A 26,947-nucleotide genomic window follows, 5' to 3' on the forward strand; every position below is an offset into this window, starting at 1 on the left:
TGTTGTAAACATCTAAAAATTTACAAATCTGTTGGATAGTTACAGAAGTAGGGAGAGGTCATGATAGTTCCCCAATTGCAGGTTCCAAACCGAGTCAGTACCACACATCATAACACATCCTAGTTCTCAATAAACTAACTACTGGCAGCTCACTTCATAAAAACAGAGGCAGAGATCTCTTCAAGACAAATGCTTATTGGTATCTAATAAAATATTTTCATAATACCGAAAGTGCCCCCTCAGAATCGCCTGGATCACTGTTTACTACATTCCTCAGTCCTAATCTCAAGAGTGCCCTCTATCACAGAGATCTTTTTCCATATTCCACAGCGGCCCATTTCATGGCTTTCTGAACGAGATTATCAAACGCCATTCAATATGCCCGACGGCACGGACTCCTGCTGATGTACGTTCCACAGGCGTCAGTCACCCTCCAGTACTATTCTCAAGTGGCTGTGGAGTTGTTCACCAGGGGACGGAGCACGCGAGGGTGGGTAATGACCCAATCCCTTTCATTTTCACTCACCCCCACTAATGGGTCCCAGGCTGTAACCAGTGAAAATCAGTCAAGGCTGGTGAACTGAATGGAGGTGGAGAAGGAACTTCCTGGTCTGTGCAGCTCGCTCAGCCAACAAGCTGAGCTATTGAGGGAACCCAAAATAAACTCTTGGAAAGGCTGGTGCTCAGCCCATAGAGGACATCTAAAGTAAGGCCATGGGTCCATCTATCGATCCACATTTAGTTAGCCCTTCTGGAAAGTGGGCCGGGTTCAGCCTCTGCAGCACTATTCCATGCAGTCAAATATTCCACCAACATCTGAAGAATGGTCAGAGGTGAGGAACCGTAAGGCTTCTGGTATTCAGGGAAGTGGAACTCAGGATGGGTGGGTACAAGGTGCTTTCTTTTAAGTAGAGCAGTTCGCTTTCATGCATCCCTTGAACTGTATCTCAAAACTACCCTGGTTGTTCGTGCCTTGGCGTATTAAGATAAAGTTAAAATATGTACAAATCTCTAACTTACAGCAACTGATTGTTTTGATTCTGATCGGAGATCTTAACCAAAAAAACTCTAGTCACCAGGACTTGTTCAGAGTAATGTTAAAAAGGAATGGTGCATTTGTCACTGACAGGCGAGTGAAAGTGTGGTAGGGAAGAGATTAGAGTTCCAATGTAGCCATGCACAGTGGGGTCCGGCTCTTCCTCGGCTGGCTTGACAGGAAAGCTCCCTCCCTGGGGTCACAGCACTAATATCAGCTATGCCTGATGGACCACTCCTTACAAAGCTACGTTCCTTGAACTGGGCAGGATAAGCTCTATGCTATCAGCCCAGACCCACTGGGAGGTGGACTGAGGCAGCCCATATTAAATTGAAAGGACCCTCACGGTACATTCTAATCCCAAAGTTAATTATTTGCCATCACCCCCCTTCTTGCCCACCAGAGTGAAACCAATCAGCTTTTCATTTTCACTCTCGGGCGATTCTTAATGGAGACAGTTGTGTCCCAAACAGCCCAAATTATTCCTGCGGTACTTTACAAATAGGCTGCTCAAGAGTATCTAAAACAAATCCAAACAAAAGGCTTGTTGACACCGCCAATTTTAAAAGGGGGCAGAATTAAAGAAATGACCATGGCTGTGCACGTCTCTATTCCAGCAGCTTAAGGCATCAATGGAATTTCTGTCCTCAGAACAGCAGCAGCAAAGGAAGCACAAATTCCGTTGCTCGCCCCTCGCACCCCAGGACACTCTCCAAGCAAAAATACCACAGTGCTGTCAGGAATTAATGTTGTTCCTTCACAGCAATTACAGTCGCATTTTGCGCCAACATGACGAAGATCATAAACGGTGTGCACACTTCCGTTGTGGAGTATAAATTAAATCCTTTTCTTCAAAAGTTGGTGGGAGAGAAAAGGCCTTTGCTTCAATAAAGATAAACCAGGTCTCTCTCAGTATTGAAGCGGCTACACTGCAGCCAGATACGCGGTGGATACACAGTGAGCACAGAGTGATCACAGAGGCACGGAGGAAAATCACACGGTTGTCTTCAGAGTTTCTGTTCGAGTCCCGCACTGGAGTCAGCTGGCGGAATCAGAAAGTTCATGGGGTGTGGCAAAATGGTGAATCTGTTCAGTTTCGGCACAAATCGAATACAAATATTGTACAGTTACGTCTCCTGGTAACAGTTCTTTATTCTCCAAAAATCCACAGAACATTCACTCCAGACAAGCCCAGATTCACCCTCCTGCAAAAGGAAATAAATAATTTAGAATAACTATACACTCTTCACACAGATTGCATTCTACTATTCTTTCAAAAAAGACAACGTTTCTAACCATTTACAATTTTGGGCAGGGGGGTGTCTATAAAACAAATGTTTATCAGCTTTTGGGCAAAGACTTGACTCCAGGTTTCATTTCCCCATCTGCTGGCTCAGGAATGGGCGACCCCCCTTTAGGTACGGGATGGTATTGCAGCACAGAGGTTCCCGAAACCCATTTCCAATGATGCTGGAAGACATTTTAGGACACCAAGCTTTCAAACTTTACTGAACGGGGAGCTCTCTACTAATATTAAAACACTCCTGGGCACCTCTTCCAAATAAAGGTAGATTGCCAGACACCCTTGAAGTATGAGGACATCTTGCCCCACCTCGTGTAGGGTTGTCAGAAACTATTGCAAAAAATGTTTCATTGCTTTTAACCAAAAGAAACATCAATAAATCAATAGATTAAGCGGATGTCAGGGACTCCCAAGGATCACTCACTGACACCCAATCCCCTAGTGGGATCATCTATATTTTAGACTGTAGGGATCTACAACATCACATATTACTTTAGCTAGGCTGACACTCCAATACATTTGCTATTGGTGGGAGCTTGCTGTGCATAAATTGACAATTGCGTCTGCAAAGCACTTAATTGCCTGTGAAGCATTTTGTAAAAGAGGACTTGAAGAACACAATGGAATACCTCTCTTTCTTTAGTACAGTTCTTCCCAGTTGTCAAGTTATGCAAAGGAGTAAACTTAAGTATTAATTTAACCAGAAAGACGACCTTATTTCTTCCTCCATGGAATAAAGTACTAATGGAAAGACCAATTCCAAACAACTTCGACAGCCAGAGAGCTCCATCTGGTGGCTCATTGTACAACATTGGGAAGAACATTTTAACCAGAGTCCCACACAGGCCAAGTAAATGCCAGGCTTCATCTCCAGTCTGTGTTGAGTGGTTGATCTTAGCTGGGTGGTTCTATAGAGTGCTGGAAACAAGCGTGGCTGGAGAGGGGTAGCAATCCAGACTACACCGCTCACCTTTCCACCCCCCAATCTGGCAGGTCCATGTGTATTAGTGTCAGAGTAGTTTAGCTGCGATGCCTCCTTCCATCTGAATATACCATCAATGGGCTCTGTTCAACTCTCACGAAGAACAACCATTCGACTGCAGTGCCCAGGAGTGGTGCCATAACCCACAGCAATATCTGAGAAACATGGGAACAGAAGGAAGCAATTCAGCCCCTCAAGTCTGTTCCTCCACTCAGTTTGATTACAGTTGACGTGTACCTAATCTCCAATTACCCACCATTGATTCATAACCGGTGATATACTTGAAAACCTGCCGATTTCAGTCTTGGAAACTCCAATTGCCCACAACATTAAATAGGAGGTTTTCGCTCTCCTCTCAGTGAAGTAGTACTTCCTGATTTCCCTCCTAACTGGCTTGTTTTAATTTAAAGATTATGTTCCCTTGTTCAGGATTCTCACATTTAAAGGAATAACTTCTCCGAACCTTCCGCACGTGATCCTTTTATCGTTTTAAACACCTCAACTAGATCAGCCGAACCGTCTAAACTCAAAGGAACACAAGTCAGGTTTATGCAAAGTGCCCTCATGATTTAACCCCTCTAGTTACAGTTCTGAACCCTGAACAGGCTGAGAAACACTAATGGCTTCATGGGGTTCAAGAAAGCTTTCAGTGGATTCAGTATGAAGAAGCATTGAACTTTTTGTAAATGCACTGATGTATTGGAGACGGGGGAACATGAACTGGGAACTTTCCAGTGCGGAATTGCACTGATTCCAGTGTCATCGTCGTGTCCGTCTCCCCTGGCATTGTTCACTGAATTACTGGGAGCTGGTCTTCAGTCCTAGGAAAGAAGACAGGGGCTGAGGAAGTCAGCTACACATCTCTTCACTTCCCCCTTTCAGTGGGAGGTCACAAGTTTTAGCTGGGCAAATCAGGAAGTATGGAACGGAGATTTTTATTTTTGATAAGATTGAGTGGTCAGCTTTTCCTATGTGATGAGAAGAATAACAAATTAGACCCGAAAAACTCCAAATTATCTGACTTCATTGCTAACGATTACAGGTGAAATCAAACATGAGAGAGAGAATGAGCTGGAGAAGTCTGAAAATAACCACTTACCCCAGCATTCCGGACTCCTTTGTTTTAATTATGTACAAAAACATCAGGATGTTGTGGAACATGTTGCTCCTGTCCTGCAGAATGAAAGAAGGTTGTTTCAACTTGGAACATAAAATCGAATTCCATTTTTAGGTGACATATTAAATTTAGATCTTTAAAAAAAAAAATTTAGAGATCCCAATTATTTTTTGTTCCAATTAAGGGGTAATTTAGCGTGGCCAATCCAGCTACCCTGCACATCTTTGGGTCGTGGGGGTGAAACCCAGGCAGACAGGGGGAGAACGTGCAAACTCCACACAGTGACCCAGGGCCGAGATTCAAACCCGGGTCCTCAGCGTGTAGTCAGCAGTGCTAACCACTGTGCCGCGTACCGCCCCATTAAATTTAGATCTCGACTGTCCCCTCGGGTGGATACTATTTCCAAGAGGCCCTGGCTAATATTTACCCCACAACTGACATCTTAAACGGATTATTTGGTCAGTATCACATTGCTGTTTGTGGAATCCTGCAGCATGCAAAATTTCTTACGTCACAGAAGTTACAACATTTCAAGAAGTACTTCAGTGGCTGTGAAATGCTTTGGGATGTCCAGAGGACACAAGTCTTTCTGTCTAATCTTTGATAATAGCAGTTTCATTCACCAACAAGCAGGAACAAACTGAGGTTCCACTGTGAAGGTTTGAGGCTCAAGAGGAGCATGTCGCCCAAGTTACGACGGTCGTGGGTTCAAATGCGATACAACACACTGGAGTACGTAATCCAGACCGATACTGGTGTGTAATATTGAGAGGGCTCAGTTAACAAGAGGCCCAGTCTGACTGTGTGGCACCAAGAGCAGCACCTCTTGTTCTCTGGGCGTCCATGCCGACATTAACCAGTCATTTACTAGATTGCTACTTGTGGAATGCCATTGTGCATACATTGACAGCCACATTTCGCTAAAATAAAAAGCCATTCATTGGTTTTGAAGTGCTTGTTGACAAAGCGGATGGAAAAGTCACCATATAAATGCAAGTCCTTGTTTCTTTCATTGCATCACCTAGGCAGGATTCAAGAGAAGGAAATAATTCTTTAAAAAAATCAGAAGGAGACTCTGCTTTTGGGTACCTTTGGCAAATTATAGAGCTGCCCGTGGTAGATAAGCTGGTAATGTGGGGGGTTGATGTTGCTTTGGTGTATACAGAACAAATGCTCATTCGTAGTGTCTGCAAACAGAATTAGGAATCAGAGAAAAATTAGCCACAGCTGAATAACTAATTATGTCTTTTTAAAAAATATATATTTATTAAGAATTTTTCAACAAAATTTTCAACCATACAAACAGAACCCCCCCCCCCACTACAAAAAAAAAGAAAGCTCGCATAGCAAGACATGAACATTGCAAGTCAATAAGATACAGAACTTTGTACATTGGATTCCTCCCATACATATCAGTTTTCCGGATCGTTCATGTGTTTCCTTGTTCAAATGCCCCCCAGAAGAAAAAAACTCTCCCGCCGCCGCCCCCCCCCCCCTCCTCCCTCCCCTCCTCCCTCCCTCCCCTCCTCCCCCCACGAACGGTGCCCCCCCCCCCCCCCCCCCGGTTGCTGTTGCTGCTGTCCGACCTTCATCTAACGCTCAGCGAGATGGTCTAGGAACGGTTGCCACCACCTGTAGAACCCCTGCGCGGACCCTCTCAAGGCAAACTTTATCCGCTCCAATTTGATAAACCCTGCCATATCATTTATCCAGGCCTCCATGCTGGGGGGCTTCGCCTCTTTCCACATTAACAAGATCCTTCGCCGGGCTACTAGGGACGCAAAGGCCAGAATGCCGGCCTCTTTCGCCTCCTGCACTCCCGGCTCGTCCACTACTCCAAATAGTGCTAGCCCCCAGCTTGGCTTGACCCGGACTTTCACCACCTTAGATACTGTTCCCGCAACTCCCCTCCAGAACCCCTCCAGTGCCGGGCATGACCAAAACATATGGACATGGATCGCCAGGCTTCCCGAGCACCTCCCACATCTGTCCTCCACCCCAAAGAACCCTACTCGGCCTCGCCCCCGTCATATGCGCTCTATGAACCACCTTAAATTGTATCAGGCTAAGCCTGGCACACGAGGAAGAGGAATTAACCCTACTTAGGGCATCAGCCCATGGCCCCTCCTCAATCTCCTCCCCCAGCTCCTCTTCCCATTTACCCTTCAGCTCCTCTACCAAAGTCTCCTCCTCTTCTTTCATCTCCTGGTATATCGCCGACACCTTGCCCTCTCCGACCCATACGCCCAAAATCACCCTGTCTTGAATCCCCTGTGCCAAGAGCAGTGGGAATTCCCTCACCTGCCGCCTCACAAACGCCCTCACTTAACTAGTTATGTCTTTTAACAACACAAGCTAAGGTACAGTGGGAAACATATCACTAATAACTGGCAAAGTTGCCAGGTGATCACAGGCTGATTTCCCCTTTGAGGGGAGAGCTGACTGGTGGTGATTTAACCGGAGGATCACCACACCTCAGGTGAGGGGCACGGTTGAGAAGGCTCAACCGGTACGGGAATTGAACCCACGTTGTTGGCCTTGTTCTGTATCACAAACTAGCTGTCCAGCCAACTGAACTAACCCAGCCCCCCAGTCACTTATAACTACAAGATGCACTCAAGTGCACCTCAGAATCTAAAGCCCATTGTATAGACCAAGTACATAATTTAATCCAGGCTGACCCTCACTGAAATACTGAGGGCTGCTGCACTTTCGGCTGGAGGATACCCATCTTTCACAATAACCTTTAATCAAACTCTTTTCTACACATTCAGGTGGATGTTACAGCTCCTTTTGCTCCAAATCAAAAAACAACATTTTCCTGATGTCCTGACCCAAATTTCTCCCTCAAAAATACAAACGGACTCACCATTCAACCCAATGCCATCTGCAGGATTGTGCGGTGTACAATTGCTGCTGTGTTTGTCTACAGAGCAACAATTACAATAACTGCACATTACACTAATTTGCTGTTATCGAATGGCCTGTTTCTGTGCTCTTATACATAATTCCCTGCAACGGTACAGCTGCAAATATCACAGTTATTAGCCAAAAGCACAACCTGCAGTGTTGCTGGTGCACAAGTACCAGCTACAGATCAATACCTGGCTTATCTGGAGTTTGAATGAAATGTTGGGAGGTGAATGTTTTTCCATCAGGATACTTGGGGTGTGGAGGCAGCCTGGAGTCAAGGTAAGTGCAGAACATGTGCATTATAATCTGAAACAAAAACCAGAGTGTGTATCAGAGGGCCGCACCATTATCCCTATACAGCAGAGAAAACCAGCGTACGTCAGACAGGAGGACAGAATGTGAATGGGCAGCACGGTAGCATGGTGGTTAGCACAATTGCTTCACAGCACCAGGGTCCAAGGTTAGATTCTTGGCTTGGGTCACTGTCTGTTTGGAGTCTGCACATCCTCCCAGTGTGTGCGTGGATTTCCTCCGGGCGCTCCGGTTTCCTCCCTCAGTCCAAAGATGTGCAGGTTAGGTGGATTGGCCATGCTAAATTGCCCTTAGTGTTGGGTGGGGTTACTGGGTTATGGGGATAGGGTAGAGGTGTGGGCTTGGGTAGGGTGCTCTTTCCAAGAGCTGGTGCGGACTCGATGGGCCGAATGGCCTCCTTCAGCACTGTAAATTCTAAGATATCATTGTCACAAGGTGTATTTGTGATATTATAGATTTTGTACAAAGTTAATTTTCTTTACAAGTGGACACAAGGGACGGGATTCTCCAACCCTCCGTGCCGAAATCGCGCTCGGTGCAGGAGCGGGGAATTACCCAAAATAGGCGACCACGCCAGCACGTGATTCTCCGGAGACCGGAGAATCGTCGGCAGTCGCACGCGCACGATCAACGCGGCACCGATCGGGGGCCGTTGAAAGCGGCCCCCGCGGTGATTCTCCGCACTCAATGGGTCGAGTGCCCGCCGAGTTCCGCTGGCGTGATTCACATGTGGTCCCACCCGGCGGGACCTCGGCGTTCTGGCTGCGGGGGCCATCCTGGTGGGTGGGGGTGGGGGGGGCCTATGTTCCTCCGTGCCGAGCCCCTGTAGTGCTCCGCCATGTTGCGCGGGGGTCAGCGCGAAGACAGCTGCCGCACACATGCGCGGACCTGAGGCCGGCCGCCGTGCGCATGCGCGGTTGCAACTGCAGGGCCCCGCCGGCAGCCGGACCTGCGGGACACATGCTGGGGGCCTGCTAGCCCCCTTGAAGACGAAGAATCACCCCGGACTTTCAAGGAAAAAGTCCGGAGTGATTCCCGCCCGTTTTCCAGCGGGCGTGGGGACTTAGTCCCCAGAAGGGAGAATCCCGCTCACAAAACCTTAAAGCTGGTTGCCAGAAGTCACCTGACCTTTTCCACAGCAATGTGGTCAAGCTTCCAGAAATCTCCCAGTATCTCAACAGTGCTTGGCCCTGTTGCTTCACAGCACCAGGGACTGGATTCAATTCCCAGCTTGGGTGTCTGTGCAGAGTGTGCACGTTCTCCCCATGTCTGCGTGGGCTTCCTCCGGTGTTCTGGTTTCCTCCCACAAGTCCCAAAAGACGTGCTTGTTAGTTGAATTGGACATTCTGAATTCTCCGTGTACCCGAACAGGCGCCAGAGTGTGGCAACTAGCGGATGTTGTGTTATGCTTCTTCATGTAGCATAAGCTGCTTCCTTGATGTATACTCTGACAAAGGAAGGTTCAGACTTGGAGATAAGTTTAACACATTTATTAAAGTATTAACAATTCTCCCACTTGAGTTCAACTCTCCTGCTAATCTTGCTATAGTAACTCAATCTAGCTAACCAGTCTGCTCTAATCCATGCGGTGGGTGCGATGCTTCCTGATCTGCCCGTCTCGCTGAGTGTCACCTATGGAAAAAGCAAGAGCATGTGTGCCCTGTCCTTTTATACGAGTAGCTCCCTTGTGGTAGTGTCACCTCTGGGTGTGTCTTGACTGCCCATTGGTTGTGTCCTATCTTACTGACCTATTGGTTGAACGTCTGTGTGCCATGATGTCTCTGGTGCTCCCTCTAGTGATTATTTAGTTCTAGTGTATTTACATTAACCCCTTGTGTATTTACAGTGATGCACATCACTACAGGGGATTTTCATAGTTGCTGTATTAATGTAAGCCTACTTGTGACAATAATAAAGATTATATTATTATCAGATTATTCATCACTTGCACATCCATTGGATGGTTCAGTGAATGGGATGTATCTTAATAATGTCACCAGTTCAATCACAGGCCCAATCCTCCCATCCCCCCCAAAAGCAATGAGTTAACTGACACAGTTAGAGGGGTGGGTGGGTGTGTGCATATGTGGCTTGGTGGAAAGGGGTGGGGATGGGGGAAAAAGAGAGAACGGCCTTCAGGCAAGGCGTAAACAAAGATGGGTGCTTATGCACCCATTCGTTGCCCAGTTCCAGTAACCAATATACACAGAAGGAGACTCAGTGATAAGATGATACACATGCCTTCAGAAAAATCATGCTCCCTTCGTGCTTTGATACTCACCGCAGAATCTGTGGGAAGGTCAGTATCCCATTTCCTGGACTTGTACTCGCCTCCTCCATTCCATCGGAAGGAGCTCATACAACCACCGTGGGCGAGCTCTGCAACAAACCAAGCCACTTAATGGGAACCCTGAACTTTGATGCAAATGACTAATGACCAAAGTAGATGGCTGGAGGCTCCTCATTCATGATGAGCTCCCCACCCTCCACAATTAACTTTGCCAAACAGTTGTGTTCAGGATAGGGGTGTTAACACTAAGGAACATATTACTTTTCCATTGCATGCATCCAATGGCAGCATCAAGCACTTGCAGAGCAGGTACTAAACCTGGATGCATCAATAAACCTTTTATTTTGCCCAATGTGCCTAAATTCCATCTCCTGCCCCTCTCACCCTACCCAATTGGATAATGTGACATTTTCCACCGCAGCCATCCCATTGATTCCCAGACAGTCACTTTTTCTGTGGATCCAACACAGCAAAGAGCGGAAGAGATCCCAAACTCATTAATGAGTCCTCATAGTGGAAATGGGGAGGAGAGTTTAAAAAATGAACTTTCACCTTATAGGTTAGGCCTGCAGTCAATGGCACCCCTTAGTACATTAACCCACTACAGCATTTCATCCCTTTAAGACTCAGTCAATCTCAACGATTCTGAGGTGATGTAGTCACTGGGATTTTAGTATTTTAAAGTAGGTGCCTGAAACTTCAAATCATGACCACTTAAACTGTGAGAAGATCAAATGGAAATACTCACCTTTGATCCTCTCCGCCAGGTACTCCTGGTTTGAAGTGATGTCCAAATACTGGACAACTATATTCAGTGTTGGAATCTGGGGAGCTCGGACGAGAGCCGCTTGCCTTAGGCTGCTGATACTCGCCTCTGTAAAAGGGCAAAGAGCAAATCTAGTCAACCGTTAGAGTTTATTCAGAATATCAGACAAATCAATTCTCAAACCCCGAGCTCTCGGACAAACTCAGTGTTATGATTGTGTCAGAGACCAATGAGATACAACTCACTCCCGGGAATCTCGACAGTGTGCCAGTGATACAGATACAGCTCACACCCGGGAATCTCAACACCGAGGGCGTCAGAGAGCAGTGAGATACAGCTCACTCCCGGGAATCTCGCCACTGAATGGGTCAGCAATACAGATACAACTCACTCCCGGGAACCTCGACAGTGTGTCAGCGATACATATACAGCTCACACCCGTGAATCTCGACACTGAATGTGTCAGTGATAGATACAGCTCACACATGGGAATCTCGACGCAGGTGTATCAGAGAGCAGTGAGATACAACTCACTCGCGGGAATCCCGATACGGAGCGTGCCAGTGATACAGATACAGCTCACATCCGGGAATCCCGACACGGAGTGTGTCAGAGAGCAGTGAGATACAGCTCACACCCAGGAATCTCGACACCGAGTGTGTCAGTGATACAGATACCGCTTACATCCGGGACTCTTGACACGGTGTGTGTCAGAGAAATGAAAATCGCTTATTGTCACAAGTAGGCTTCAAATGAAGTTACTGTGAAAAGCCCCTAGTCACCACATTCCGGCGCCTGTTCGGGGTGGCTGGTACAGTGAGATAAAGCTCACTCCCGGGAATCTCGACACCGAGTGTGTCAGAGGCAGTGATACAGATACAGTTCACACCCAGGAATCCCGACACAGTGTGTCAGAGAGACAGATACAGCTCACTCCTGGGAATCTCAACACCAAGTGTGTCAGAGAGCAGTGATACAGATACAGCTCACACCCGGGAATCTCTCCCTTTGCGAGTGCAGACACACACTCCACTCTGCTCGATTTTACAGTGATCCTACATGCAGGCATTTACATAGTTACATCACATATCGGCAAATATGGAGTAATTTACTCAGGAAGTTAATGTTTCGAACATAGAACATACAGTGCAGAAGGAGGTCATTCGGCCCATCGAGTCTGCACCGACCCACTTAAGCCCTCACTTCCACCCTATCCCCGTAACCCAATAACCCCTTCTAACCTTTTTGGTCACTAAAGGCAATTTATTATGGCCAATCCACCTAACCTGCACGTCTTTGGACTGTGGAAGGAAACTGGAGCGCCCGGAGGAAACCCACGCAGACACGGGGAGAACGTGCAGACTCCACACAGACAGTGACCCAGCGGGGAATCGAACCTGGGACCCTGGCACTGTGAAGTCACAGTGCTATCCACTTGTGCTACCGTGTTCTTCCACACACCCTGGTCCAAACCTACAGGGCAATGAGAAAAATTTCAGAATCACCTCTGACCATCAGCAATAAACTCAGCAGAGTGGGAGTCAACAATTTGCTGTTTAAAGATGGCGAGCCATGGGTGTAGCCAAGTCCTTATACAATACACATACCTCCCACTTGCAGCTCGGGACACCCCAATCTCCTTAGTTGTGTGTTCACATTGTCGATCTCTTTGACCAAACGATTCAAAATGGTCTCGTTGATCCACTACATACAGATAAAATACAAGAGGGCATAATCTTGTGTCTGAGCCAAGTCAGAAAATGAATCTAGTAAACACTTCTATATGCTAACCAAATGTGGAAAGGCGTGCCCTAGAAATCCACTGATGCAGTGTTTAAAAATTTAGGAAATATTGAAGGTTCTGGAGAAAAATACAGGAACTGGTATGAAAATATGAAAGCAGTCAATGGCAACAAAACGGTAAAGCAAACCTTCCGTTATCAAGTGCAAGTGGCCCTCTACACTTCCCATATTCAATTACACAAAGGTAATTTTCATCACCAGGAACTACTTTTTATTTTAGAAAATATTTTATTGAAACATTTGTAATTTTCACAGTTTAACACATTAACATTTCTTAAACGACCGGGCGGGCCGACACACGCAAAATACCTAAAAAACAAAAAACAGTAAACAACGTCCCCTATACCCCCGCCCTATCCCCTAATTACCTGTATACTAAGCAGGAACTACTTTTAATACTTCATGGAATGCGAACTCAGGGAAGAAAGACTCCTTGTGAATTCGCTTATCGTACCCAGGTGTCTAACAGGAGCTAGAAGCCATGTACATATGATAAATTACTGCATGTGTTGATGGAAGTAGACACAAGTTAAATATTAAGTCTGGCAAATTGGGGGAAATACCATAACTGTTGCCTGCAGTGATTGCATCCAGAATGTATGTTTCAGAGGAGCAGAAATCAGAACTGTGTATTAGAACATTGAGGACAGAGGACATTGTCATCAAACGGTACACCCGAGAAGAGGAATACTGAATCGGAGTTATTTCTTGTATCCTGTGCAGGAGTTTGAGACAGTCTATAGGAGAGCCTGATTACTCTTCCCTCTGCTTTTGCTCTTTTCCAGGCCGTCGTTTCCTCAACCCTACAATCTCTTCTCCACATCAGCCTGCTCAAGGGCATTGAGACATGGCCCAAGTCTCTATATTCCAATTTCCCCATCGGTGCTCATAACAGCAGCAGGAGAAACAGGAAGAGGAGCCTTGAACTGGGGTGTGGGGATAGGTGGGGAGTTAAAATCACCTCCTAGGTGAAGCACATACTGTAGATCCACTTGCACTTCCCACCTGTGCTTATCATAGGTGCTACATATATTGGGTAAATGGCACTAGTCATTGGCCACTGTTGTTGCCAGCTTCGTAGGCATCAATCACATGTGCCACGTAACTTATTTAGGTTGCCAGCTATTTTGGGTAAAGCACTGACCCCATCTCAAAGGCTCTGCTGATTTCAGACAAGATTAGTTCCTCAACCAGTTTCAAATCAGTTGTTTGCACTTGGTTAAACTGAAATGACCGTAGTGATGTGAACTATCCGAGAGGTTATTGCCAAGGAGATTTTCTGTGCTTCGAAATATAAACTGAAGTTGGTTACATCGCTTTTTTGGATTTACCATCAGATATAGCAGTAAATCTCATTTAGTAAATCTCATTTGCATCCACTATAGAGGGTGGGATTGGGATAATCTATGTAGAATGCACTTGCTCGTTCCTCCACCTAGACTTATGTCATTGTTGAACTAGACTTCTTTAACACACAGCTCGATATAGTGTTGGCAACATGGAGTTGGTATGGCAGGCAGGGTGAATTGGGCCAAACTAAATTAAGGATCCTGTCACTTGCAACTTAATAGGATGGCCACTGAGGCCTAAGAAGGGCAGCAGGTTCCCAGTGAGTGAGACAGAATAGCAGGGCGCTCTGAACAGTTACTTACATTCCGCAGGTTTGCTGTCCAGGAATCAAGGAGGTCTAACTGCTGTCGATTCATATTCAGCCTGATCCACACCTGCAAAGAACGAAAGGCAGCATTTGACTTTGTCAGTTCCACACATAGATCAGAGCTTCACTGAGGTCCCTGTACGGTTCAGTCAATCACTGCCTTACCCAGCCAAGTGGAGAGCTAGAAAACCTCGCGCTTAGCACGCTACTCCATTCAGTGCCATTCCATTTTACTTTGTATTCTCCCCTGACTTCCTCCCTTTACTAAACAAAGCTGAGATTGAAATATTATGTTAGGCAAGGGTACGGAGGGATACGGACTAAGACTGAACGGAGATGAGGTACAGGTCAACTATATTTTAATGCATTGCAGAAAAGGCGCAAAGGGTTTAACAGCCTCCTCCTGCTCCGAGGCTTGTATCTTGGGAGGTGGCTGATCGCCATTTACTAAATGAGTCACTGGAAGGGTTGTACAGTCACATTTTACACATTTGGAACGGACGAATAAAGAAGGAGAAATAGAGTTCATATCCCATAGGGAGCACTCGCCTGAATGTAATTCAATTCCCTCCTCTTTCTTATGTAACTTCAACCAGCAATAAAACTTAAATTCTACTGGAAGCCCTGGACAAGAAAACAATAGGCCGATTTCTGAGAATCCTTTCCAACTGCTGCAAAGAGCCTCAATTTTTATGTAATACGAGAAGAGGCAAACACATCAGGGAGAGACAGCTCTGGAAGCTTACCACAGGCCTGACCTAACAACAGACCAACCACATCATGCCCTCAGCTTGCTGAATGTGTGCGACTGAATTAATTTAATCTCCAAATCACATCATTCAGACACATTGTGCATATGCCAGGACGTCGGCCATTTGCTGCTATTGTGTGGCCCAGAACAACTGGCATGAATGCCAACTCGTTTGGCTGCAGCCAACGTGGTGTTGGGAAGAGTCCAATAACGAAAGATTGGCCAGCAAGGTCACGGATAAGGATCTTCCAACTGGCTGCACTCAAGTTAAAAGATCAACGTCTGGAACTATAACACACCTCTTCCGCAAGCAGTTTGGAGCCCAGATCAGTGTCATCTTTGTGGGCCGAGGGGGCCTGGGAACGGCTGGCCAGCTGGTACTGGAACTTGCGCAGCGACTGCGCGTAATCTCCTGTGGTGCGGCTGTAATTCCAAAAGGAGGTAGGACTGTTGCTGCTGGACGCACATTCGGGGCTTCCTGTGTATACACACATCAAGTAACGGCAAAACATTCAGCAATTGAAAGACAAACGTCATCACCCAATCTCCCATTTAAGCCAAACTATTTTGAGTTGAGTTGAGGTTCAGCTCCACTGTCACAGTCTAGAGATTGTCCTCATTTTTAATAACATTATAGCATTAAATGATATGTTGGCAAGGAATGCTCTTGGATACATCATTCAAGTGAGTACTCATCATGATATGCCCAAGAGTGCTTCGGTAAGCTATTCAACCACAGCAAATCTAAGCTTGGTGCTACTCGCAGTCAACAGACAGACAATTCCAGCAGGTAACTCAAGGTCATTACAAAAAGAAAAGCTCTTAAAAGAAATGGGTGACATATTAGCATGGATAGAGAATTGGCTGGCTGGCAGAAAGCAGAGTGTGCACAAATGGGTCTTTGTCTGATTGGCAGGATGTGACGAGTGGAGTCCACAGGGCTCAGTGCTGGGGCCTCAACCTTTTTCAATTTATATCAATGACTTAGATAAGGGAAGTGAGGGCATGGTAGTGACATTTGCAGACAACATAAAGATAGGTAGGAAAGTATGTTGTGAAGAAGACAGCGTTTTCAGTGGATATAGACCGGTTGAGAGTGAGCAAAGGTTTGGCAGATGGAGTATAATGTGGGAAAGTGTGAAGTTGTTCACTTTGACAAAGTATTACTTAAATGGAGAACAACTGCAGGGTGCAGAGGAATCTAGATGTTCTTCTACACGAATCACAAAACGTCAGTATGCATGAACCGCATATAATCATGGTTAATGGAGTGAGAGGAATTGAACATGAAAGTAAGGATGTTATGTACAGGGCATTGGAAAAACCACATATAAATACAGTGGAGACGGTCAGAGGCAGCTTCCTGGATTGATGCCTGGAGTGAAGTTAGAAATGCTGGGCTTGTTTCCATTAGAGTGAGGGATATACAAGTTCCTGAACAATATTGACAAGGTGGGTGTTGAATAGGTGTTTCCTCTTGTGGCTGAGTCCAGAACTAGGGGGCAGTTTTAAAATTAAGAGTCGCACTCATAGGACAGAGATGAGGAGATATTTTTTCTGAGGGTTGTGCAACATTGGAACTCTCTGCCTCAGGAGGTGGAAGCTGGATTACAATATTTTTACGTAACAAATGGATAGATTTTTGTTGGGCAGGAGAATTTAAGGTTATAGATGGAGAATGTGGAACTCAAAACAAACAGAAGGCGCAGCAGGGTCAAGGGACCAAATGCTCCAAATTTTGTTTTTATACATTTAGAGTACCCAATTATTTTTTTTCCAATTAAGGGGCAATTTAGCATGGCCAATCCACCTAGCCTGCACATCTTTGGGTTGTGAAACCCACGCAACGAATGCTCCTATTTTGTATGATTCTACTCCCCCCAACTCCCAAACCAACTAAACACCTTCACTGTTACCTTGCAGAGGGGCCAAAAGCACAGATTTGAGGCTCAACTGGTCACTGCTCAAATGAATTTATCAATCAGGGAAATTACAGAGAGAGATTTTGGCAGAAATGTGATTGATCAAAGATCATTGTGAATGGCTATTTAGAAAAAACACATTTGTACTCCACCCCACACCTCAGTACCAGAAGACAAGCTTTCAATTTGCAATAAAGAGCATGATTTTCTGAAATCCACCACCACTCTTTCCCACACCCAAAGGTTTCTCCTTCCCTTTTGATGATCCATGCCATGTTTTGGCTTCATTCAAACCAAATCTTCTTCAGATATGAGAGCTTGGACATTGACTGTTAACAAACCTCAACTATTTGGGAACGGGCAGAGGGTCAAATCTGGCCAACCCCAAGCCGGTTCATAGTCGGGCCATTTGGCCCATCGTGTCTGTGCCAGGTCTTTGAAAGAGTTATAATCTCACTCCCCTTGTCCTTTCCCCTTGCCGATCCAAAGTTCCTTAAATTGTTCTTGTTCCCCCAATGCTCATGCATACGCACTGCAGAAGAGGTCACTAGGCTGCTTTCGAGAGAAAATCCCTTTTACCCTCCCAATCAAAATCCAGAGACACCAATGACTGCATTCCTCCTGCAACTAATCAGGTGAACTCAGTACAGTACATCCTCGCTTAATGTTGTAGTTGCTTTCCTGAAAAGCGCAGCTTTAAATGAAAATGTTACGCAAATTTTCTCATTATCACCAAAGTATAAACTACAGTGAGGTTCTGTAGAATCTTTATCAGCAAAAAACTTACAAGACATTATACCCGGCAAGCTGAAACACTTTACATCACTAAATTCTTATATTTGTATACAAAATAGCTTTTAAAATAAAATACATTTTAAAATATAAAAGAAACATGTCAACTCTTTCTAATTATCTTCAGCTCACCAACCCTCCCTCTGCAGAACAACCAGAGGGTCAGGGAGTGCTGGAGGCCACTCCAAAATGGTGCATTTTGGGCCACACAGCCCTATGTCAGACTCGGCACTAGATGTGAATATTGGCCCTAATTAACTCACCAACATTAAAGTGGAACAATTTAAAATAGAGACTTACTTTACATATCAGGCTCTGCACTTGGGCCCTTCCCTGTACAGTAAAGTTCACAATATAACACAGACTAAAACTTGAACCACTTAAGCCTCAACTAACCCAGCTGACTGCGGCCGTGCTTCTCCTCTTCAGAGCGAAGGAAGGTCTCCAGAGATTTCATATCGGTCACACATTCATCTCGTGTGAGGGGTGCACTGTATACCGAAGGGGCAGATCGGTAACGCGTTCTCAGGTTGGGGCACTCTGGACTCCCGGCATTGTTACTGTACAAACACGAATTCGGAACGGGATTGAAGGGGGAGCCCTGCAGAGAACAGGAAAAATTAAAGTCACCAGGAGTTCAGCTAACAAAATCCCCTCTCCCCGCTCTTGTCACAGCCTTGGTTTCAAACACATCATCCTACGCATCTTTCCTCCCCCGGGTGTCCCCCACCTCCTCGGTGTCAAAACCAAGGTGCTAACATTCTTTCCCACAGCTTCAGAGCCACAGAACACTACCTCGCCCTGAAGATCAGGTTTTTGAAATCGAAGCTTGGAGTCACCTAGACACCTCTGCATTTATCAGCATGCAAATCTGGTTCACCTCACTCCAGACTTCAGTACATAATCTATGTTGACATTCCCAGTGCAGTACTGCGGAATTGTTTTACAAAAACACAGTTAATTGCGTGGCCTTGCAACTGGAAAAAGATTCCATGCTACAGGTGGATGACGGGAAACATTCATCCTTCAACCAACACTCAACGCATCATCCAGTCATTATCAATTGCAGTTGTGGGAGATTGCTGCCTACAAGATTGCTTATCGCATTAACGATACGACAATGCTCACTCCTCAAAAAGAATTTGATTGACTTTTGAAATGTGCCACGGTCATGATAGGTGCTAAATAAATGCAAGGCTTTTTTCTCATCATCTGTTGTACTCTTCTCAACCTTGGTGACCTGGACTGACGGCCTTGGCCCCTCAAAATAAAGTTCCCATTTATTAACATAGAACTATAGAAACAAAAACCACAGCAATCTTCAGGACATGAGAAAAAAAAAAATGGTGCTGTCCTTAAAAAAAAAACACCCCACTATTACATATTCCTCTGCTGGTCTGACCAGGAATTTTTGGGGTTTTCTTTTCAAATTTAATTTGTTTTAAAAATGACAGTTTCATAAAAGTTTGGTTACTGCAAATGTACAGTTCTGTGACTGAGACACAAATAACAATTTAGTAAAGAGGGATATACAGGGCCAGTGTGTAGAGTGCAATCACATTTGGTTGATTCCATGTTTCTTGCTACTAATCGACTTGAAGCAGATCTGACACAAAGGGGTTTGGGTTAGAGTGATTAAAGGGAACGGGGTATCATAGAATCTCTGCAGTACAGAAAGAGGCCATTCGCCCCATCAAGTCTGTACCGGCCCTTAGAAAGACCTACGCCCTATCTCCCCCCCCCCCCCCCCCCCCCCCAAAACCCAAGGGGCAATTTAGTTTCTTCAATCCACCTAATCTGCACATTTTTGGACTGGGTGGGGGAAACCGGAGGAAACCCACGCAGACACGGAGAGAATGAGCAAACTCCACAGTCACCCAAGGTGGAAATCGACCCGGGTCCCTGGAACTGTGAGGCAGCAGTGTTTTTTTTTCTTTTTATAAATTTAGAGTATCCACTTATTTTTTTCTCCAATTAAGGGGCAATTTAGCGCGGCCAATCCACCTAACCTGCACATCTTTGGGTTGTGGGGTGAAACCCACGCACACATGGGGAGGCAGCAATGTTAACCGCCGCCCTAACACCTGATACTTCCACAGTTGTAATCAGTTTGTGCTCTAATGTGCGTCAAAGGGTTTTCCAAATTGGATCATGATCTGCAACTCCATTATCCTATTTCACTGTCTGCAGGCTTTAAACTAGGGCCAATAGATTGTGAGCAGAAGCAGGGGTCTTGGCCACTTGACTAACCCACTGATCGGAACAGTGCAAATGCCACACTGGGATCGATTGGCCAATTCAGTACAGACCAGGAGTGCAACCTGGGACCCTCTCACTCTGTGTGGACATAAGCTCACGGCTAGAATGGTTTGCACTGACTCCAAGACAGATGCACTTTGAAAATGCTGGGAACCCGGAACTTTGCAGCAGATGGCGGTGCTATTAATGGAATTGGAATGCCAAGAAAAATGGGAATGGTGGGCAAATAACTAAAGGGAACATATGTCAGCGAAGGTCAGGGTAAATGTGTCATCATATTCACCTGCTGCCAAAACCCAGCCTGCCTGACCAGAGAATGGAAAGACCTTTTACAATCGCTTAGGTTACAATCTCCTGTTGATTCACTGCCAAACACCTGGGATTTAAAGAGAAGCTTCATTTCTATTTCTCTTTCAGGTGGGAGGGGCAGCTCCCAGGTCAACTAACATGAAACGGAGCAGGATTTAGCAGGGTGACAGAGCGACAAGGCTTCCTCAGTGCCAACCACAACTCAGTGGGCAGCACTCGTGCCTAAGAGTCAGATGGTTGTGGTGCCAAGTCCATAAGGACTTGGACATAAATCAAGACTGATAATCCAATGCAGTAGTGAGGGATTGAACCCAAATGGGGGAGGGAGAGAGCTGGGGGGGGGGGGGGGGGGGGGGGGCTCCAGTTCAAAACAGCCCAGAAGAGATTCCGCTACCTGGGGATCCAGATAGCCAGAGACTGGACACAGATCCACAAGTAGAACCTGACCAGCCTGGTGGAGGAAGTAAGAAGAGACCTTCAAAAAGGTGGGGCTCACTCCCACTCTCTCTGGCGGGGAGAGTGCAGACAATCAAGGTGAACGTATTGCCAAGGTTCCTCTTCCTGTTTAGATCCATTCCGATCTTGATCCTCAAGGCCTTTTTCTAAAACGTAGACATTCTAATCATGGCGTTTGTGTGGGGGGTAAGAACCCGAGAGTTCCCAAACAGACACTGCAAAGGAGGAAAATTAAAGGGGGCTTGGCCTCACCAAACCTACAATACTACCACTGGGCAGCAACAGCAGAAAGAGTGAGGGGGTGGGTACAAGAACCAGACACAGATTGGGTACAAATGGAGGAGGCATCCTGTAAAGGAACGACCCTCCGGGAGCTGGCCACAGCAGCACTCCCATCCTCCTCAACAAGATACACAAAAAGCCCAGTGGTAGCGGCCACGCTGAAAACGTGGACCCAGTTGAGACAGCACTTCAGGATAACCAAAATGTCCCTTATGGCCCCCATCTGCGACAATCAGAGGTTCTCCCCAGCCATGCTGGATACCACCTTCAAAAGATGGAGGCGGGACGGGGGCACATTGACGGTCGGGGACTTCTACGTAGGGCACAGACTGGCGACACGAGACGAACTGACGAGGAAGTGGAGGCTAGCAAAAGGACAGGAAATGAGATACCTCCAAATAAAACACTTCCTCCGCAAAGAGACCCCAGAAACCACACTACGAGAGGACCTGATAGGCACAAGCAACGAGAAGGGGGGACTAGGTGGGAAAATATACGAACAGCTACTGGACAGAGCCCTGACTCCACTGGACGAGACCAGACAAAAATGGGAGGACGAACTGAGGACAGAGGTAGGATGGGGACTCTGGAACAAAGTACTGAGCAGGGTGAATTCAACCTCCTCCTGCGCAAGGCTTAGCCTAATGCAGCTCAAAGTGGTGCACAGAGCGCACCTGACCAGAACCCGAATGAGCAAGTTCTTCCCGGAGGTGGAGGACAAATGTGAACGGTGCCAGAGGGGCCCGGCCAACCACACCCACATGTTTTGGGCTAGCCCCAAGCTTGCTGGGTTCTGGACCACCTTCTCCGAGGCAATGTCCAAGGTTGTGGGGCTGAAGGTGAAGCCATGCCCAATAGTGGCAATCTTCGGGGTATCAGCGCAGCTAGAATTACACATGTGGAAGGGGGAAACACCAAAGATATATGAGGGGGGTTGCCGCACTGTTAGAGGTGCTGCCTTTCAAACGAGATGTTAAACTTTAGCCCAGACTGATGTCCCTTGGGTGGTTTGAAAAGATGCATTGGCGCTATTTGAAGAGATGGGGAGATACCCCAGTTTCCTGCTCAATATTTAACACAAAAATAGATCACATGGGGAATTATGGGAGCTTGCTTTGCATTATTTGGCTGCCATGTTTCCTCACAGTTACAATCAGATAATAGTGATTTAAGAGAAACTAGTTACGGTTTAATACTGCTGCCAATCGTTAAGATTCCAAATCCCTATCCCATGTACCGTATTGAAGCTGCTGCCAGGAGAGTACATCACAGAGGATGGGAAAGATCCGCTCCCCGATGGGGAAGGCGTCTGCATGGTTGGGCTAAATCCCGTCATACAGCTGGGGCTGAACTTGGGGCAGGAGCCAAGCGGGCGTTGAGGGCTGTAAGACAAGACGCTCTGTCCCTGTGCGATGCCCGGTGAGGAGCTGTTGGGGGTGGATGTGGTATCCGGCTTCTGCTGTGGAGTCGTCAGTATCGCTGAGGAGAGAAGAGCTTGGACAGGTTAATTTACTCAAGCATCAGGCCCGGCTAGCCTCCCGTTTTCAACTCTCCGTAAACTCGAGTTCATCCCAAACTCTGCTGCCTATGTCCTAACCCCCACCTAGCCCCATCCATCCATCACCCTGTGCTCATTGATCTACGATGGCTCCCAGTCTAGCAATGCCATGATCTTAAAAGTCTCATACTGTTTGCAAATCCTTCCGTGGCTTCTCACTTCTCCAACGTCCTGATCTATACTCGCTGGCCTTTAACACACTCACACCCCAAACCCCCACCTCATTCGTCTTCCTTTTCACCTTGGTTTCAGTGTCTCGAACAGAGAATATAAAAGGAGACACATTTTAGGCTGGTACAAGACCTCAGAGGTTGTACCGAGAGCGTTGTGTATAGTTTCGACCAGCTCATTATAAAATGGATACAAAAGCATAAATATAGGGAGATGGTGCAGATTCAATAGGATATCAGGGATGAGGTTGCACATACCAAGAGACTTGAGAAGTAAGGACTTTGTTCCAAATAGGTCATGTTTGAGGGCTGAGCTGATAGATGTTTGAGATTATTATTTTTGGAGTAATTACTGCTTGCTCCTTTTCACTGGGTTAAAGAAAAATGAGTTTAAATACATAGGAAAGTTGGGAAGGAGGTGGAGAGCGACGGTCACCCTCTCTCCCCTGCCCGGTGGTCAGCTTTGCAGCTCTTCACCCACTGAACAAGCAGGATATTCACTGCACGACTGTTCACAGATCCCACCTTTGCCGGATGCCTTACTTTAACAGTGAAGCATTTTGGGATCCCCCCATGGTCACTGCATGAACACAAGTCCTTTTCCTCCCTACACTGCATCGCTGCTACATCCCAACCTACCTGGATTCATCATTCCCAGCAGGCTCTGCTGCTGCGGGGTCATCACTAGGTTGGCTGGGACCACGGCACTCCTGAAGTAACACCAGAAATCAAATAAAGCATTCAGGCAAAACAAGGTGATCAGCACTAGCTCTGGAACAGAATGAAGAAACAGGAAAATTACAAGACATGCAATGGAAGAGACCAAACTAAATTCAGGCAGTGTTTGCGCAGGATTCCTGTTACACTGTTGGCTCCTTAGCTATTCAGTTTCTTAAGCTGAAATACACAAAACAGAAGGATTTAACTCCCTGTTCAATGTAGCGTTGGCTGCTCTCAGCAGTGTCTGGTCTCAGTGGAAAGCTGATAGCAGCTTCAGAGAGATGGGTGGTATTTCCATTCAGTAAGTCCGGAACCAGAGGCCATCTGTTAGCAAGGGGACATAGATAGAAAATAGGTGGAGGCCAGTCGGTCCTTTGAATCTGCTCCAACATTCAACATGATCATGACCGATCCTCTATCGAAACGTGCTCCTGTGCTCTCCCCATACTCCTGGACACCTTCAGAGTCTAGAAATCTATCCATTTCCTTCTTAAATATATTCAGTGATTGACCACCACAGCCTGTGGCAGAGAATTACTGTGACCCCTTGTTCCAGACCCACCTAGCCAGAGGAAACAGCATCACTGCATCCAGTCCAGTCAAAATATTGTGTTTTAATTCCATCCCCTCTCATTCTTCGGAATTTAGAACCAGTTGACCCAATCTCTTTTCACACAACAATCCTGCCATCTCATGAATTAGTCTGGTGAACCTTTGCTGCACTCCCTAAATGGCAAGTATCTCCTTTCTGAGTTAAGGAAATGAAAACTGCAGTCCCCATGCAATGAAAGCCAACATACCATTTGCCTTCCGAGCTGCTTGCTGTACCTGCAGGCTTGCGTTCAGTGACTGGTATACTGGGACATCCAGGTCCCTTTTGTACATCACCTTGAAGCCTCTTAACATCCTTCTCATCACTCCACTTCCCACCAAGCTTCATGTCATCAGCAAATTCGGAGATATTATTTTTGGTTGCTTCATTCAAACTCCAGACAGGTTTGGGTCACTGTCTGTGCAGAGTCTGCACGTTCTCCCCGTGACTGCGTGGGTTTCCTCCGGGTGCTCCGGTTCTCTCCCAGTCCGAAGATGTGCAGGTTAGGTGGATTGGCCATGCTAAATTGTCCCTTAAGGTGGGGTTGCAGAAATAGGTCGGGGGATTGGGCCTCGGTAGGGTGGTCTTTCTTTTTTTTTAAATAAATGTTTTTATTCAAGATTTTTCCATAATTTTTCAACAAAACACTACAATAGAAAATATAATGCAAAAGTAGTCAAAACACTGTTCCAACAAAACAACTTAACCCCCCAACCAACTAAGAATTTAATAAACAAAAACAAAGCAAAGTAGGGCATCCGCCCCTTACAAATAAAATGAAATCCCCGCCCCCCCCGGGTTGCTGCAGCTGCTGACCTCCACCTAACGCTCCACGAGACAGTCAAGCAACGGTTGCCACCACCTGGAGGACCCCTGCACAGACCCTCACAAGGCAAACTTTATCTTCTCCAACCTGAGAAACCCCGCCATGTCATTGACCCAAGCCTCCACACTTGGGGGTTTTGCGTCCCTCCACATTAACAAGAGCCTTCTTCAGGCTACCAAGGAGGCAAAGGCCAGAACTCCGGCCTCTTTCGACTCCTGCACTCCCGGATAGTCTGATACCCCAAATATCGCTATCCCCTAGCTCGGATTTACCCGAGTGTCCAAGACCTTGGACAGAGCCTTTGCAAAGCCCTTCCAAAATTCCGTAAGCGGGGGCATGTTCAGAACATATGGGCATCGTTTGCTGGGCTCCCTGAACACCTCACGCACCTGTCCTCTACCCCAAAAAACCTACTCATTCTCACCCTTGTCATATGCGCCCAGTGCACCACTTTAAACTGAATCAGGCTCAGCCTGGCGCAAGACGAGGAGGAATTGACCCTGCCCAGGGCATCAGCCCACAGGCCCTCATAAGGCTCCTCCTCCCACTTGCCCTTCAGTTCTTCCATCGAGGCCTCCTCCGCCTCCTGCAGCTCTTGGTACATGTCCGATACTTTGCCATCCCCCACCCATACCCCCGAGACACCCTGTCCTGTATCCTCCGGGCAGGCAGCAGCGGAAATTCCCCCACCTGTTTTTTCACAAATGCCCGAACCTGCATGTACCTAAAGGTATTCCTCGGGGGTAGCCCAAATTTTTCCTCTAGCGCCCTCAGACTGTCAAAAGTCCCATCGATAAACAAATCTCCCATCCTTCTGATTCCCGCCCTGTGCCAGCTTAGGAACCCACCGTCTATCCTACCTGGGTCCAAACGGAGGCCCCTACCTGGGTCCAAACTGAGGCCCCTACCTCGCCCCTAGGCCGTCTCCACTGCCCCCAAATCCTCAGTGTCCCCGCCACCACCGGGCTCGTGGTATACCGCGTCGGCGGAAGTGGCAATGGTGCCGTCACCAGTGCCCCCAAACTAGTATCTATACAGGACTCCGCCCCCTCTCCCTCCATTCCCGAATCATCGACACATTCGCTGCTCAGTAATAGCTGCGCCAACCCACCCAGTCCCCGACTGCGCTCCAAAAACAGTCTCTTAACCCGCGGGGTCTTATTTGCCCACACAAATCACGTGATACTCCTATTTACCCGCTTGAAAAAGGACTTGGGGATGAGAATGGGCAGGCACTGGAACACGAACAAGAACCTAGGGAGGACCGTCATCTTTACTGACTGCACCCTGCCCGCCAGGGAGAGTGGCAACATGTCCCACCTCCTCAAGTCCTTCTCCATCTGACCCACCAGCCGCACTAAGTTGAGCTTGTGCAAGATCCCCCAGCTCTCGGCCACCTGGATGCCGAAGTACCGAAAGCTCCTCTCCTCCATCTTGAGCGGTAGCTCCCCAACCTCTTCTCCTGGCCCCTCGCATCCACCACAAAAAGCTCACTTTGTCCCATGTTTAGCTTGTATCCCGAAAAGTCTCCAAAATCCCCAAGAACCTGCATGACCTCCCCCATCCCCTCCACTGGATCCGCAATATACAGAAGCAGGGCATCCGCATATAGCGAAACACGGTGCTCCCCCCCCCCCGAACCAACCTCGTCAACGCCATGGCCAGCGGCTCAATCGCCAAGGCAAACAGCAGGGGGGGGGGGGGGGGACAAAGGGCACCCCTGCCTCGTTCCACGATATAACCTAAAGTACCCTGACCGCAGCCGATTCGTCGACACACTCGCTACCGGAGCATGGTACAACAATTTGACCCACCCTATGAATTCATCCCCAAATCCAAATCTGCCTAACGCCTCCCAGAGGTACTCCCACTTCACCCGATCGAAGGCCTTCTCCGCGTCCATTGCTACTCCCACTTTTGCAACCCCCCCCCCAAAGGTCATCATGATCACATTCAGGAGCCTCTGCACATTCGTATTCAGCTGCCTGCCCTTCACAAACCCCGTCTGATCCTCATGAATCACTCCCGGGACACAATCCTCAATCCTAGTGGCCAAGATCTTGGCATCCACATTAAGGAGTGAAATCGGCCTACAGGGGCGCATTGCAGCGGGTCCTTATCTCGCTTGAGG

At 47.1% G+C, this 26,947-nt stretch overlaps 1 protein-coding gene across 6 annotated transcripts in view; it reads right to left on the reverse strand.

Moving 5' to 3' along the window:
- Positions 1 to 26,947, reverse strand: part of tmem209 (transmembrane protein 209) — a 32,816-nt gene continuing 5,869 nt past the window's right edge. For 3 of the 6 annotated variants that reach the window (XR_011934022.1, XR_011934023.1, XR_011934024.1), the window contains 13 exons: positions 23,318 to 23,449; positions 22,188 to 22,429; positions 18,041 to 18,245; positions 15,230 to 15,408; positions 14,175 to 14,246; positions 12,327 to 12,423; positions 10,702 to 10,827; positions 9,945 to 10,042; positions 7,543 to 7,657; positions 5,528 to 5,625; positions 4,421 to 4,494; positions 3,310 to 3,476; positions 1 to 2,241 (listed from right to left, as the gene is read on the reverse strand). Coding sequence is in view for 2 of the 6 variants with exons in the window: in XM_072471148.1 (XP_072327249.1) it covers positions 2,187 to 2,241; positions 4,421 to 4,494; positions 5,528 to 5,625; positions 7,543 to 7,657; positions 9,945 to 10,042; positions 10,702 to 10,827; positions 12,327 to 12,423; positions 14,175 to 14,246; positions 15,230 to 15,408; positions 18,041 to 18,245; positions 22,188 to 22,429; positions 23,318 to 23,449 (1,493 nt within the window). In the remaining 4 variants the exon portion in view is untranslated. The remainder of the gene's footprint in view (positions 2,242 to 3,309; positions 3,477 to 4,420; positions 4,495 to 5,527; positions 5,626 to 7,542; positions 7,658 to 9,944; positions 10,043 to 10,701; positions 10,828 to 12,326; positions 12,424 to 14,174; positions 14,247 to 15,229; positions 15,409 to 18,040; positions 18,246 to 22,187; positions 22,430 to 23,317; positions 23,450 to 26,947) is intronic. The other 3 variants (XR_011934021.1, XM_072471147.1, XM_072471148.1) reach the window with 3 other exon arrangements.

The sequence above is a fragment of the Scyliorhinus torazame genome, chromosome 13 (assembly GCF_047496885.1).
Source record: "Scyliorhinus torazame isolate Kashiwa2021f chromosome 13, sScyTor2.1, whole genome shotgun sequence".
NCBI classification, from domain to species: Eukaryota; Metazoa; Chordata; class Chondrichthyes; order Carcharhiniformes; family Scyliorhinidae; genus Scyliorhinus; species Scyliorhinus torazame.